Raw genomic sequence first — 16126 nt, 5'->3', positions numbered from 1 at the left:
ATTGTAAAATGAGTATTCTGAAGATTGGTTGGTCTAATCATCTCCTGTAGAAATACCTAGTGTAGTTCAAATCAGCACTCTAAAGGCTGATTTATACTTTGCCTGGCGCCACATCACGGACTCACACTGACTGCGCATGCACCTGCATTAAATGACATAAAACGACAGGGGGCGGTCAAAAGAAAGCGACTTTAAAATTAGATAGATAAACATAAAAGTAGGAAGTTTCCGAAACTGTCATATCATTGATATCGTTCAAGATTTTAAAACTAATTATTTTTATTCATTATTTTAATAAGTATAAAGATTTTTTTAAACCATTCAAGGTTTTTAAAAATCAAACTTTGATGCATCACTTTTTTTCATTTTTCGGACAGTTTTTTTTTTTTTATTAAAATTTATTAAAATATTAATAACAACAGAACATGGGTTACTCTACAAATATATTGAGTTGAAGTCAGAATTATTAGCCCCCCTGAATTGTTAGCCCCGTTTCCGATTTTTCCAACACATTTCTAAACATAATAGTTTTAATAACTCATTTCTAATAACTAATTTATTTTATCTTTGCCATGATGACAGTAAATAATATTATATAATATAATAGCTTAAAGTGAAATTTGAAGGCTTAACTAAGGTTAACTATAGGTTAACTGGGCAGCTTAGGGTAATAAGGCAAGTTATTGTATAACGATGATTTGTTCTGTAGTCTATCGAAAAAAAATTTGCTTAAAGGGGCTAATATTTTTGTCCTTAAAATGATGTTTAAAAATGTAAAAACTGCTTATATATATATATATATATATATATATATATATATATATATATATATATATATATATATATATATATATATATATATATATATATATATATATATACATATATATATATATACATATATATATATATATACATATATATATATATATATACATATATATATATATATACATATATATATATATATATATATACATATATACACATATATATATACACATATATATATATATATATGTATATATATATGTATATATATATGTATATATATATGTATATATATATATATATATATATATATATATATATATATATATATATATATATATATATATATATATATGTATATATTAAACAACAGTTCTGTCTGGTTCTAGAATATGATTGGCTGATAGCTGTGATATGTTTAAGTAACATCAGTACACTTACTAAAAAATACGGATGTTTTTTCATTTAGCCCACTCCACAATTCACACACTACTGCCATTACTAGTTTGTCCCATGCTTATATGCTAAAAACACAATAATGGTCCAACATTCCTGACCATTATCACCAGTAAAGCCTAAAAACAGGGCATCAGTATATTGTAAACCAATAGGTTCAGATATTCTTTTCCAGTTTTCAAAGTAATATTTTGTTATTTCATTTTAGTTTTGTAACTATTAAATAGTTTTGAATTCAAAATTGTAACATCAGTGTAAACCTATGAATGGTAGAAAATTGTTTATTAAAAACCACCTGGGTCTCTACATTTGCCATGGCCTCTCTTTTAGGTTTTAACAAACCTATCCCTCAATTTTTGGGTTCCACACAATTCATGTAGTTAGTCCTAGCACAAATTAAGTTAACTAAACACATTTAAGTGGATTGAACATGAAACAATTACATTTTCCCAACAACATTACAAGAAGTGTTTTGTTTCAGCTCATTTTAAATAAGTTTGAACAAGCAGCAACATTATCTTTTTGTCTGTACAGGCTTTGGTTAAGATGTTTAAATGTCTTGAATTAATATCTAACCCACTAGAAAATATTTAAATCACGTTATATTCATCTGCAACAACAATGTGGGCTTTTTTATAATTGTTTTTAGGGGTTTTCACCTTTATTGGGATAGGACAGTGGAGATTTTACAGACAGGAAAGTGTGGGGAGCAGAGATGGGGGAAGTATCGGCAAAGTACCTCGAGCTGGGAATTGAACTCTGGTCACCGTGAGCACCTCTGTGTCGACCCGCTAACCTCCAGGCTATTGGGGCTGACAGTGTGGGCTTTTTTAAAGATGTGTTTGGCCATTAGATTCTCAATGCATTAATATGCAAACACCTGGGGGATTCACTGCATGAAAGACTGATGAATGGCAGATTAATGGCAGATCAACCTGCTGCTGCTTTAATATGAAAGAATATGGATGATGTGCTGAGATGATTGACAGGGCACGCAACTAAGCAACACAATGGTCCATTATGTTATGAAGAAATGATGTTGCAAAGCTTGTTACACACCCAAAAGTAACTTTTTTTTCTTCACAACAGTGTTAGTAGTTGACTTTAATGGATTCAGACAAAATTTAGCTTTTACTCTTTATATATCATTTATTGAAATACTTGTTAAAACCCTGGACTTTGAACTTTTATGACTTAATTATACATTAAAACCCGAAATTATTCACACTCCTTGCAAAGTCTGACTTAAAATGATTTTTTTATTCAACCAGCTAGTTTGTTTTTTGACCGAAATAACACAGGCTTCTCTCAAGGACAATGTACAAGAGACATCATTGTGAAAAAAACAATTCTCAGCTTTTATTTACTTTTGAACAAAAACTTTTAGAATTTGCCAGGGATATGAAAAATTCTGGCTTGACTATATTAAATGGCTTGGGAAGAGTGGCACCTAAGACCATTTTTGCAACGATCCCTTTAAGAAAAATGTTTCATGTGATATTACTTTTTAAGATAAACAATGGAAATAAAAAAACATCTCATGCTGAATGTCTTATTCCAGCTATTAATTTTGAGTAGTAATGCGTTTGGCAGATCGGTGTTCAGACTTGCCAGTCATTTCCTAGAAGCAAGCATTTCCTAGAAAATAGGAAGTTTATCACTGTTGTTCTGGGTTAGTTTGTCTCCTAAGGATTTAATGCTTAATCCGATGCCGATAACTGCTCTGGGTTCAGTACCTTTTGAGATATGCTGTCAAGACCACAATTATTTTCTGTGGTCACACTAACACCGTTACAATGAAAAGAAGCAGGCCAGCATTCCAGATGATTTGAAAGCAGCAACCCTTTAGTTAAATGCCTTGCATAAATAACCTATTTGAAGGATCCTTCAAACCTTATCCATTCTTTAAAACATCATCATTTTTTAAGGTGGAATGTGATCTGTATTTTGAACAGGAACAGAAAAACAATGATCTTCAGTCTCACCAAAGTTTAATATTGTTGCAGGACATGGTCATACTGCACATAATTTCTCAGGCAGTACTGGATTAAACATGAAAAAAAAAAACATTACATACTAATATTTTCTAGAATATATTTCCCAGTGTTGGGTTGTGACTAAAAGAGCATCCGCTGCATAAAGCATATGCTGGAAAAGTTGGTGGTTCATTTTGTCGTGGCAACTCCTGATTAATAATTCTTTTGGACTAAGCCCAAAAAAATAAAAAAATAAATAAATGAATATACTGAATATCATATTCATTTCTTAAGGATTGGTTCTTTTCCAATCCCTATCATTTGCTTGGTTAGTAATTTCAGTCTAAACCTTTATATTCTGTTTTTGTGTGATTGTCAGGTTGGTGTACAGCGTGGTCTGGGTCTCAGATGCTGGGCAGAAAAAACCCACTCCGAGAGAAAACTTGTGGTCCTTGTGTGCGCTCTTTCTGTGGCTCTGTTCATCTGCATCGTGTCTTTGGGTCTGCACTATAAAGAATGTAAGTGATTGGATTCTTTTAGTTGATGGGACAAATATTATATGCACACCTATTATCATTTATATGCTTTGACGAAAATATTGTAACTTAAAGGTATAGTTTACTCAAAATTTAAATAATAATCTCTTAACTTGTTCCGAACCTGTTAGCTTCTATATTCTTTTGAACACAAAATAAGGTATTTTGACGAATGCTGAAAAGGGTTACCATTCTTTTTCTTTGTCCCACTTTGTAATTCAATGGTTACCAGTTTCCAATATTGAATTTAATTATATATATATATATATATATATATATATATATATATATATATATATATATATATATATATATATATATATATATATATATATATATTTTAATTATCCCTTGTTTTTTAACATTATAAACAACTACAACTTGGTAATTTGAGGCTTTATTGTGATCCTCAAATAGAGTCTATGTATCATTAAATTATTCTTGTTCTAAATATAGTTTAGGATTTTCTGGTATATAAGCTATTGTTTACTGAATGATGTTTCAGTGAGTGTCTTCTGTAAATCAAATGTCTGAGTCCTGATTTACATTTTGGAGTATGTCCATCTTGAAATGGGACAGTAGTACAACATAAATAACAGTATTTATTTGAAAGCGATTTCTATAACCCGCATTTTGATACTGGCTCCCTGATATATGCAAAATACCCACCGTTTTCCTAAAATGTTCACCATTTAAATATATGAAAGACACTTTTGGTTAAGGAATTTAGAAAAGAGACTGCAAGAAACAATTTCAACAATTATAAGGTTGCACTACAAATAATCCTTATTCGTCAGTTGGACTAAATGAACTGTAAATAATGTAACACTTGATTAGGTGTATAAATAAAATATGTGGTTTCAGCATTGATATTACAGTTTACCCATCTGCAATAGTCACATCGCAGGATATGCAATGTTGACTCTGAATTATAGTTGACCATGAGCTGCAGAATTGTATTTAATTAATGTATTTATACAGAATTTATATACAATGTATATACAATATACAATTTTTTTGTCTTGTATCTAGTCCGAATATCTTCATTTCATAGCAAATACAAGATTATTTAACTTACCACACTGGAAGATCATTTAGCTTGTTTTAAGGAAAAATTCTTCATTTTGCCATATTTCTCCTGAAGTTGAAAACTAAACAGTATTTTACTGGATCTAAGATTTTTAGTTATTTAAAATGAGACAAAGCAAAGTAAGAAACATTTTTTGCTTTGTGATTATTAAATTTCTGTACCTGAATACTGTAAGACTCCCCAGAAAACCAGTTCAAACTATTTATGAAGCTGTATTCAAATCGCAAGATCAGATTTGTCCAATAATGTGCAGCCCTACACTTGATAATTTATTGGTTATGTGTTATCAGAAGACCTCACAAAACCTAAACATTTCCAAATCTCCTTTGGAGCTAATCCTATAATCAGTTCCTGTATTATCAAAAATAGCAAAATAAGTGGAGTTTGTGGACTACAAACAACTCCAATCTATCAGCCCTGTAATATGGGAGAAATAGTTTCTATCAAGCTGACTGTTGGTTGCCTAATAGGTCATTCCAGGATGACACACACAGTCTAAATAATAGGAAAAATCCACCAATATGCTCTTCCGTCAAAATACTGAAGCATGTTTTTATTTGATTGTGTTTGTTTTTTTATTCCATACATATTAATCAATGTATACTCCACGTGTACATTTTAAGCCTGTTTTTAACAGTTTTTCAAACTTAGACTTAGATGATTTGAAACCTTTTCTCGCTTTCTGTTGTAGTTATTCTTGTAAAGTGAACTAAATTCCACTTCCTGGTATTCAGTCATGCTGTTGCTCAAGCAAGATGAATTGCTGTATGACAGAACAAAGATTTTATTCAAGACAGTTTGCCTTCGATTTCCTCAACCCCTATCAGACCTTAACCTTCTTATCCTTATCTCTTCAGATTATGTGCTGGGGTTGCATATTTTAGGCCTAATATGTTTCTTAGAAGAGCTTACAGTGAATCTATTGTTACTGCCTTCACTCTGTTTCCACTAGCCAAATGAAAACACTGCCCTTTAACTCCAATTAATTTCAGTTTTAAATTCAGTACTTGCAAAGACTTCATTTACGAACTCAAGCCAAAGTAAACACGAAGCTGTGTGTGTATATACATATAAAGGAGACACATCATGTCCTTTTTCATTAAAATATGAAACAAATGTGCATTAGTGCCCTAGAATGTGTCTTTCTTTAAAGGTTTAGCTTAAAATACACCACAGATCATTTATTGCAGCTTGTCAAATTTACTTCTTTTTGTTAGTTTTAGCACCATTTCAGTGCATGTCTCTTTAAATGCAAATTAGATGTTGCTTTCCAGAAAGGGGTGGAGTCTTTACATGCTATTCTGATACTCCAGAAACAGCAAAACAAGCCAATCTCACACAGTCAAAGTTTCTGGAATGACCAGTAGCAGAATAAAGCTTTATATTATGTTCAAACTAAAGTCAGACGATGATATGAGGAAGAGGTTACAACTTTTAAACTAAACCAGAGCATTTCTGATTGGTTAGAGACCACATTTATGTAGATGTTGTGGAGATAATTTAACTGATTGACTAGTATGTTATTGGTCTGATGTGCCGCCTTTGCAAATAAATATTACAGTATTATGATATACATGGATTATGCAGATGCTGCCATTTTAGAGATTCATTTGACAATATAGCTCTTGGGGGTATTCCAGAAAGCTGGGTTAATTTACCATCTGCTAAACACTGAACTCTCGGTTGATAAACCCAAAACGTGCTCACCGTGAGTATGTCGGTTCCAAAACAGCTGATAAGAGTTCGTTGAATCAACCTCTTGAAGATAACCGCGGGTTAATGCACGAGCACGGCGCATACCTGAAGGCATTTTCAGTAGATCGCCGAATTCACGAGTCACCATAGAAAGTCACGGTGAGAAACAAGGGCAACGCACTTTACAGAGGCAGAACTGTAGGTTTTAATCACAGATTACACATCTGCATCAACGAAGGAAAGAAATATTAGATTAGAAATAGATAAGAAAAGAAAAAAAAAAAGAAAATTCGTTAGTTCATTAAATTACACATGCCACCCTCCCTTTTATTATGAAAAATTTAACTTCTCTTTAACATCCTTTTTGAGTAGGTTATGTAACCATTCATGCATTTAATTTTCCTGCCATTAATTTCTCAAGGCCACAATACAAATGTGTATTGACTAGTATATAAGGCTTACAGAAATTTTAATGCTTCTGGAGCTAGAAGAACTCTGTCCAAAGATGTATAAAGTGTGTGTGTGCGTGAATAGGTGTATATATATGAACGACGTCCTTCATCCTAAAGTATGGATATATATTCCTACAAAAGACCAAGCTGCCACTTCTTATAATATTATATATAAGCTACAAAAATGTGAGGGGTGCAGAGAGAGAAAGAGAGAAAAACACGAGATCTCTAGATTTAAACACACTCCGCTATGCGCTCCATTGATCTTTGATGACGCACTGTTCACTACGCTATTGCAGCGCTCTAAATAATCTTTGTAATGATATGCAATGGTCTATGACCAAGGAACTGTACAAAAGTGTATAAAACAGTTCAGTGCCAGGCATACTGTACAGATGGTCCTACACGCTATTGCCACATTGTAAAGTTGCCTAAAATCTCCTGACGCGAATACAAATAGCTGCACTGAATGTTTTCTATGGTAAGCGGAGCGCAGACCCACGGTTTGTCACATTTGATTTCAAATTTTTGTCACATTTTGATTTCATTTTATTGTTAAATACATTAAAGATTCTTTTGAAAATGTTCATTCAAATATACATTTGCTCATGGAAAGAACTATGCACTTAAAACCCTCTCACAATAAAAAAACTTGTATATCTGTGCTTCTACGTTTATCAAAATTCTCATCAAAAGAGCCCGCAATGGTCAGAAAACTCTCTGAAACAGACAAACTCTGGAACATAGCAACTTACTCCCTGAAGATAATCTGCTCCGGAGCAGGTTATCTTCAGAGAGTAAGTTGCTATGGCTACTTAACATACCCCAGAAGTTACCTCCGATTTTGGAGCCAAAGCTGAGGTTATCCACTTACTTACTCTCAAACTTACCCGGGTATGTCACATAACCTGCTTTCTGGAATACCCCCTCGGTCACTGTTAAAGGGAGAGTTCACCCAAAACTGATAAGTCTGCCTTCATTAAATTGTTCCAAACTTGCTTGACCTTCTTTCTTCTGTTGAACACAATAGAAGATATTTTAAAGGAAGCTGGAAACCCGTAACCAGTATTTGTTTTTTTTTTACTGTGGAAGTTGCAGGGTTGCAGGCTTTCAGCTTTCTTCAAATAATTTTCTTGTGTTCAAGAGAAGAAAGAAACGCATCAAGTATTACAACCACTTGAGGGAGAGTAAATAGTGAGTACATTTTTATTTTATTTATTTGGCAAATGATCACTTTTACAAGTACATTCCGAAATGCAATTTGGAATCGTTCTCAAAATATGAAGGGACGTTTGGATATGTTGTTAGAGCATGAAGCAGAAACGGCGTTGAATTGACCATCATTATTGCAGCGGTCTGTCATAGAATACGTTTTGTTTGAATAATAATACTTAACTTGAATTCTTCTTCAACCATAATTTCCTCAGAGGATCAGAAGTTGTGAGTCTATGGAGACTTTTTTGTATTGTTTTATAGCAAATCTCAAGCTTCTACACTGAGTATGCAGAAATGTCAATGGTAGACAATTGAGTAAATTAGATAGCAGTAGTATATCATTTTGTCAATAGGTAAAATGAAAAGCAATGAAAACTTACCAAAACAAAGTTCCTTTTTCACATTAGTAGATTCACCAGGGACCAGATTATAACTCTACTCCTATATATCTACTCCTTACATTTTTAAATCAGGCTCGTTACTTTCGTCTTTATGTGTTTGGTGGCACGATAGATATTATTTCTTGTCATTTCCAATTTGAGTGCCTTTTTTGATTCAGTAGGTCTATTTTCGTCAGTGTGCGGCTTTTTCAACCAAGGCTATCATGCACCTTATTGTTTCTAGTTTATGAAGATTACTATGAAAAAGGCAAGAATGACTATGCAGTTGAGACAGAGGGAGACTGCGAATTTAACATGACTGATGCTGCCCTGTTTACACGGTAATAAGACACATTTTGCTCAATCAGATCACAGGTAAACAAGAGAGACACATTCCAGTTCAGGTGCTTTAGGAGTGCTCTACTTCCGGTTATACTGACCAAATTTCTCTTGCCTTTCAATCTAATACCACGAAAAAAAAGTGCTTTTTTTGAAAAAAATTGTACATTTTAGGACTAAAACACTCAAATACTTTATAAAAACTTAATGTATCAAGATTTATTTTCTTTATTTCCGATGAGTTCAAATTTCTTAATACAGAGTTTATACTGTTTAACAGTTTTTTTTAATTCACTATATGATTTTGCATATAGGCATATTAATCTTCAATTTTAACAAATGCTTTACAACAACAAAAGTAAAAATACTCGGAAATTCATGACTAAAAATATAATGCAAAAGATCCTGAATTTATCACGTGAATAACAGATCATGCACATGTTTTTTAGGTTGTAGTCACGCCTGTGATTGTAGCTTTTAGGATAAAATAAATGTATTAACAGTATTAGTGTTTATTCATTAAGTAAACTATCTGCAATACCCTGGAAAAAGCACTAAAATAACAGAATTTTTAAAAGCTGCTAAAGCAAAAAAAAAAATCATTGTTTGCTGTCAAATACGATAAGTATTTATTTTCGCAATATATTGAATATATTGAATAAAAAAGGCAGCTGTTGTTTTTGATCCAACAGCAGCAAAACTACATGATGAAGGATGTGAGTTTGCGTCAGGATGATGATGATACTTGAGGGAAACCAGATATTTACCTACCTAGTGAAACTAAAATGTGTAGTAGTAATGGGTAGTTTTTACTTAAGTACATTTTTGAGGCCATAATTTTTTACTTTTACTCAAGTACAAAAGTGCAATCAGTACTTCAAATTTTCCAGAGTCATTTTAAACATGAGTATCTGTACTTCTACTTGAGGAAATTATTTGTGTACTTTTGCCATCACGGGCAAAAACACATACTAAAATGTTACTCTTTGTGGTTGCGAATGGTTAGTATTGTATATTTTTCTCCTCCCATATCACTTCTGCTAACAAAATGTCTTTTTTTTTTGTCTGAGCACAGATAGTATCTGATGAAAAGGAAATGCAGTACTGTGATCTCCTGGGTTTAATCGCTGTACTTTTTTTTGAGTAACTCTTTTGTGTGGCCTTTTTTATTTGATCATGATTCTGAATAAATACAGTCCTTTTCTCAGAATCCAAGTTTTGGCATCAGTCCCGATAAAGTGAACAGTTCCAGATGGGTTCATGTCCTGGGATCTTCCTCAAAGAGACATTCATAGGATATTTATGATGTGCAGAGTGAATGCAGTTTGAGATACAGCACTGAAAGTGTAGCTCACTCAAACCCAGAACCATAATCAAAGCTGTGTTGATTTATTTCTCAATCTTATAAAGATAAGTAAGTGCTGTGGGGATGTATATACTAGTGTTATGGATTGTGCCAGAACTGCACTTAATTTATGAACATCCTGGTGGAAATGACATCAGGAAGGCTTTCTTGTCTGTTTTGACATTTATGTGATGTATATGCATACGCAGCAGCTTATTTATGTACATGTATTGTTTTTTTGTATTTTTTTGTAGCTCATCCAGGTCTGTGCCTGTCGGAGCCATGTGTGAGTGTAGCCAGTGCAGTTCTGGGGTCTCTCGACCGGTCGGTGGACCCCTGCCAGGACTTTTATAACTTCGCATGTGGAGGCTGGATGAGAAAAAACCCCCTGCCTGAGGGCAAGTCCCGCTGGGGGCCTTTCAGCAACCTGTGGGAACATAACATGGCTGTCATGAAGAACTTGCTAGGTAAGAAAAACACAACGAAGAAATAGTTGTATTATTTTAATACTGCTTGATGATTAAATATATACAGTGTCGATCATAAATGAGTAAATTCTCTCTATAGGATGCTATTGACCTTATTCTTAAATGCGGAAGTGCTCCTGTTTTTGCGATTGTCTTAGAACTTCCGATTCAGTCGCCTATGGGAGAAATGACAAGGAATAATAAACGGCAGAAAATGGCCAAACTACTTGCTCAACAAACAAATGTTTGCATGACTACACAGACCAAGTAGCATAATATAATAAGAAAATATTAAATTGCAACATCAAGCAGCGTAACGAGCAGTTGTTAACATCAAAAAATGAATGGAAGTGAATGTGACCGGAAGTCGCGAGACAAAAAGATTCAAATGGCAGCGCCCACTCGTCAGCTGAGAATAAGGTGAATACAATAAGATATTTGTTCATATAGATTAGATTAATCAGTAAGTAAAGCCAAAACTAGAACTAGTTTAACAAAATTATTATGCACAAATGAGTACACCCCAATGAATATATTAGGAAAAAAAATTAAATAAAATTTGAATAAAGAGGAAATATCAAGTGAATTGTAAAATAATTAAATGTTGTTGAAAATATAGTATTTTTTACTATAATAAAATATATTCTCTTTATATATGTTAGGTGACCAAAGTCTTATTTTAATGACATGGAGTGGCTTAGTCAAAGTCCTGACCTGAATCCAATTGAGATACTGTTGCATGAACTTTTAAAAGGCGGTTCATGCTCAAACTCTCAAATTTTGCTGAATTACAACAGTTCTGCAAAGATGAATGAACTGAAATGTCTCTACAGAGCTGTTACAAACTTGTTGAAAGTTATCAAAAAGTTTGATTGCAGTTGTTGCTGCATAGAGTGGCCCAACCAGTTATTAGATTTAGGATGCAAACCTTTTTTTTAACACAAGGCTATGAAGTTTTGTATTATGTTTTCTCTTAATAATTAATGTTTTCATTTAAAAACTGCATGGTGTTCACTTATGTTATCTTTGACTAATGTTTAAATTCATTTGATGACCTAAAATTTTGTAGGGTGAAAAACATGCAAAAAAAATACAAATAAATCAATTAACAGGGCAAATACTTTTTCACACAACTGTATAACTAATGTATTACTCATTCAAAATGTATGCTGATTATATAGATAATTTCTTTTGTAATCATTTAGATGATAGCTGTCTTTGAAACAGAGTTATTATAGATGAAGTAAAACCCTTTTGCTACTTCAAATTAAAATAATTGACAGAAATGTATATAAAATATTTATTTAAGCTTGTGTTTTAGCTTGTTGCAACAGAGATATTTCTCATTTTAATTTAGTTGATCTTGATGATAAAATAACTGAAACTAAAATTAAAATATGTAAGACACAACAGAACACGTCTTTTAATTTATGAATAAAGCAGGAATGATGTTAGCATGAAGGCTCCTACTAACTTTTTGGCTTCATTTCACTTTGCTATAAAGGATTTGTCATATACATTTTTTTTTTAAATTTGTATATTCAGAGAACACCAGCATGAAAAGCTTGAGCAGAGCAGAGCAGAAAGCCCAGTGGTATTACCAAGCCTGCATGAACGAGAGCAAAATTGAAGAGCTTGGAGCAAAACCACTCCAGGACCTCATCAATCAGGTGACCTCAGATACACACACACAATCCCAGTCACCTTATTTTAACAAAACGAAGCTCCAAAGATCTGCTGTAAACATATCAGCCTTAATGAAAACCAGCTCTTAGTCTTATTCTGGGATAATAATTCTTAATAACGGAACATTGTTTTTCCAGACGGGAGGCTGGGGCTTGAAAGGCCCGTGGGAGAAGGATAACTTCCAGGAGGTTTTACGGATTGTGTCAGCCAACTTCCGAACCTCTCCCTTTTTCACTGTTTTTGTCAGCACAGACTCAAAAAGCTCCAACAGCAACATCATACAGGTGGAAACACTTATGATTTTGTTCATTTCAATCATCGTGACATGTCGACGGGAAACTCTGCACTGTTTTAGATATGGTGCTTTCTTTTATGAGTGCTGTCAGAATTTATTATGTCTAGGGCTGTTTATTTAACATGTTAATTAGATATGTAAAACAATATATGGTTTTAATGCATCCAAGCCCAGACCTGAGTAAATGATAGTATATTTCATATAATAGTTTGACTCCTTGCCAATGAAGCCTATGGAATGTTGTTATATGACTTTTTAAATTCAAAACATTAAGGCAAGAATGCCCATTTTTCATATTGTTTTGTATCATATTCGTGTTGTATGATAAAGTTCAGTAAATAATACATTAATATTGTGTTACATTTTAGACTCAACTGTGTCTGTTTTTGCTCCAATTAAAAAATGTAAAAAATATTACCTTTGAAATTAAGCATAATATTTGTTGCATCTGCATGTTTCTTTTCTGAATGAATCCACATCAAATCAAGTTAACCAATAATTCAAGGGCTGAGCTATCAAAAAACTGAATGAATAATTTTTTTGAGCGAATCAATGAATTAATGACTAAACCACCCACTTGTTTGACATTTACCACCAACCAGAGTCCTGCACGGGTCGTTAAACCCACATCTGCAATAATTGAAAAAACACCGACCTGTCACCCTTCAGCAGGACTAATATCATTCCGTAACCCACTCTAGCTGTTTCACATACACACCGCGACCCGAACAGCACGATACATAGATGTGCATGTACTTATTTTCTCATGCAACAAGCATTAATTTAACAGAAAAAAGATAACTATTCTTAATATCAAATGAACTATTTTAATACATTAACACATTTCCTAAATGACATATAAAAGAAATACATAAAATAATTAAAAGTATGCCATCAACTGTTAATGGTTTCAGCTGACTTTGTCACACATTTAAAATCAAACACAGAAGTCTCTCTTACTTAATGCGAGGAATGGTATGACAAGAATAGAACTAGATTAGTCTGAAAATATAGTTTTTTTTTTTCAGATATAGCAAAATACAAAAGCAATGTTACTTACTACTAGCTAACAATAATGGATCACTCTGCAACACGCTAGAGGGTAAGCTGCCATCAAAGGTTAAATGCAGGAACCAGGAGCACCATGATGAGCTTAAATCTTTATTCAAGTTTTGAATAAAGTTGCTGCACGATTACCTAAAATGCTGCACACTGATTGATTACTGGACCCACATTCCGCCTGTGCCTGTTTATTATCGACTTGCACCCGAACTGCAAATGACGTGAATAATTAATCCATCCATTACATCAAATATTAGCGATTCACCCGACAGGTACCCATATGTACCTGTCTGCATGCACGACTCTGCAAACAGCTACCTATGAATTTCATTAAACAAAATATTCATATTTTCTATTTTGTGCCATTTCAAACATGCATGACATTATCTCTTGTGGAGCATACAAAACATTGAAGAATATTGGCAACCAAGTTGTTTTGCAACTGCAATAAAGAGGATTTAAATATATCCAAATAGCCATTGAGAAGCAACTTCTGAAAATAAGCATGACCATTATAGCCAAAAAAAGTAATAGCTTCTATTATTAAAAAAATATTTCTTTCTTTTGTCTTTTTAGTGCTTTTCACATTTACCACAATGACTTTTCTGAAATAAATTGTTATTTTGGGTCAGTTTCCTAATTAAATTGTTTATAGATTGACATTCTTTATCGGGTCAAGTTTGTTATACAGTAATGATACATGTCACTGTAGCTTTTCTTTGTTGATACTAAAACACACTGTCATTTTTGTGCAGGTGGATCAGTCAGGATTGGGACTCCCCTCTAGGGAATACTATCTCAATAAGACCGCCAATGAAAAGGTAAACAAAGTGACCATATGTTGTTCATGAACGTGGGAAACATTGTGCTGTGGTCTAAAGCTGGTGTTGTCATTCCTCCTTTAGTATTTAAATGCTTACTTGAACTTTTTGGTGGAACTTGGAGTCCTCTTGGGCGGCTCACAGGACACCTCGCAGAAAATGATGGAGGAGATCATCAAGTTTGAAACCACCCTGGCAAACATTACTGTGCCTCAGGTGGAGCGGCGGGATGAGGAGAAAATATATTATAAAATCCAAGCCAAAGAGTTGGCGGTGAGTGTTCCTTACTAGTTACTATAGCACTGATTTAAATGCATGGTTCTTCTCTGCTGGATCATGACTAGATCAGCAGATTTGTGAGCCCATCATGCAATCTATTTATGTACTTGCATATATATTCAGTTTTGATTTTAATTTCAGTTATATTATTGAATAATATGCAAATGTTTATATGATTTATATACAATACAGTTTGTAAAGTAATATTTTCAGTTTTTGTTAAATATACATTATATGCTAGACTTGCATTGTTTACCAAACAAGGGGTTTTAATGGGGTTTGCATTGAAAACGAAAAGTTAAAAAGTTGTTATTATGTGTTATATTTTTAGCACCTATACTCTCAAAATCATTCCACAAAAATCCATAGATTTTATACAAATTTCTGAGCAGAAATGGCAAAACATTTTGTCTTGCTAATCGTGACCCAAAAAAATCCTACAGGCGTGCTTTGATAGAGTTGTACATGTAAAGGCTAAACAACCTTTCGAATTTGAAGTCATTTTAATTGTATTAAAGTTCAGTTTAGTTTTGTTTTGCTACAAGTGATTCATAAAATAACCAAAGCTCTTCATCCAGAACACTGTGATCAAAATTTGAAAATGGCCAAAATTGTATGTTCGATAAACATTTGCATTCGCTCTGCCATGCAGCTTTAGCGTTGTTTTTTCCATTCAATCATTTTCTTCAAGGCTTAATCCCTTTCATTGTTTTTTTCTGAAAAAGTTAATGTATGAATCAAGTGAATCTATGATTCTATGAGCCATTCTTTTAAAGATCTGATCACTCCTTTGCTGAATGAATGAGTTCTTTGAATAAATCAGTGAACACATAACTAATCTCTCACTTATTCACCGCCAAGTGTGTGTTTAGAGAATTATTTCATTATCAATTTTTCATATTTTCTTAAATGTTGTTTCAAAATTGCATAAATTTCTTTTTGTTGCGCCACATAAATAATGAAGAATGTTGGTATACACTGCAAAATACACTATGTTTCTCACTTGGATTTTTGTCTTGTAACTAGTCCAAATATTTAAAAAATTGTAAACCAAGAAGTATTTTCTAAACAAACAAAAAAGTATTGTTTCAATAAATAATCTGCCAAGGGTGTAAGCAATATATTTTAGTTTTTTGTTTTGACATAAGATCATTTTGATTACCCCACTGCCAGATTAATTTGCTTGTTTTAGGGAAAAACTTAATTTTGGCATGTTATTTCTTAAAACAAGACAATATTATCTAGAAAATGCTTCTTAATT

At 32.9% G+C, this 16126-nt stretch overlaps 1 protein-coding gene across 4 annotated transcripts in view; it reads left to right on the top strand.

The window, feature by feature from the left end:
- ece1 (endothelin converting enzyme 1) overlaps positions 1–16126 on the top strand; it is a 133622-nt gene that overhangs the window by 102765 nt on the left and 14731 nt on the right. For all 4 annotated transcript variants that reach the window (XM_073916121.1, XM_068224225.2, XM_073916120.1 and 1 more), the window contains 6 exon segments: positions 3583–3721; positions 10510–10722; positions 12268–12392; positions 12546–12692; positions 14521–14586; positions 14671–14859. In XM_073916121.1, the coding sequence (XP_073772222.1) occupies positions 3583–3721; positions 10510–10722; positions 12268–12392; positions 12546–12692; positions 14521–14586; positions 14671–14859 (879 nt within the window).

The sequence above is a fragment of the Danio rerio genome, chromosome 11, assembly GCF_049306965.1.
Source record: "Danio rerio strain Tuebingen ecotype United States chromosome 11, GRCz12tu, whole genome shotgun sequence".
Taxonomy (NCBI): Eukaryota; Metazoa; Chordata; class Actinopteri; order Cypriniformes; family Danionidae; genus Danio; species Danio rerio.
This window is presented reverse-complemented; position numbering and strand designations above follow the sequence as displayed.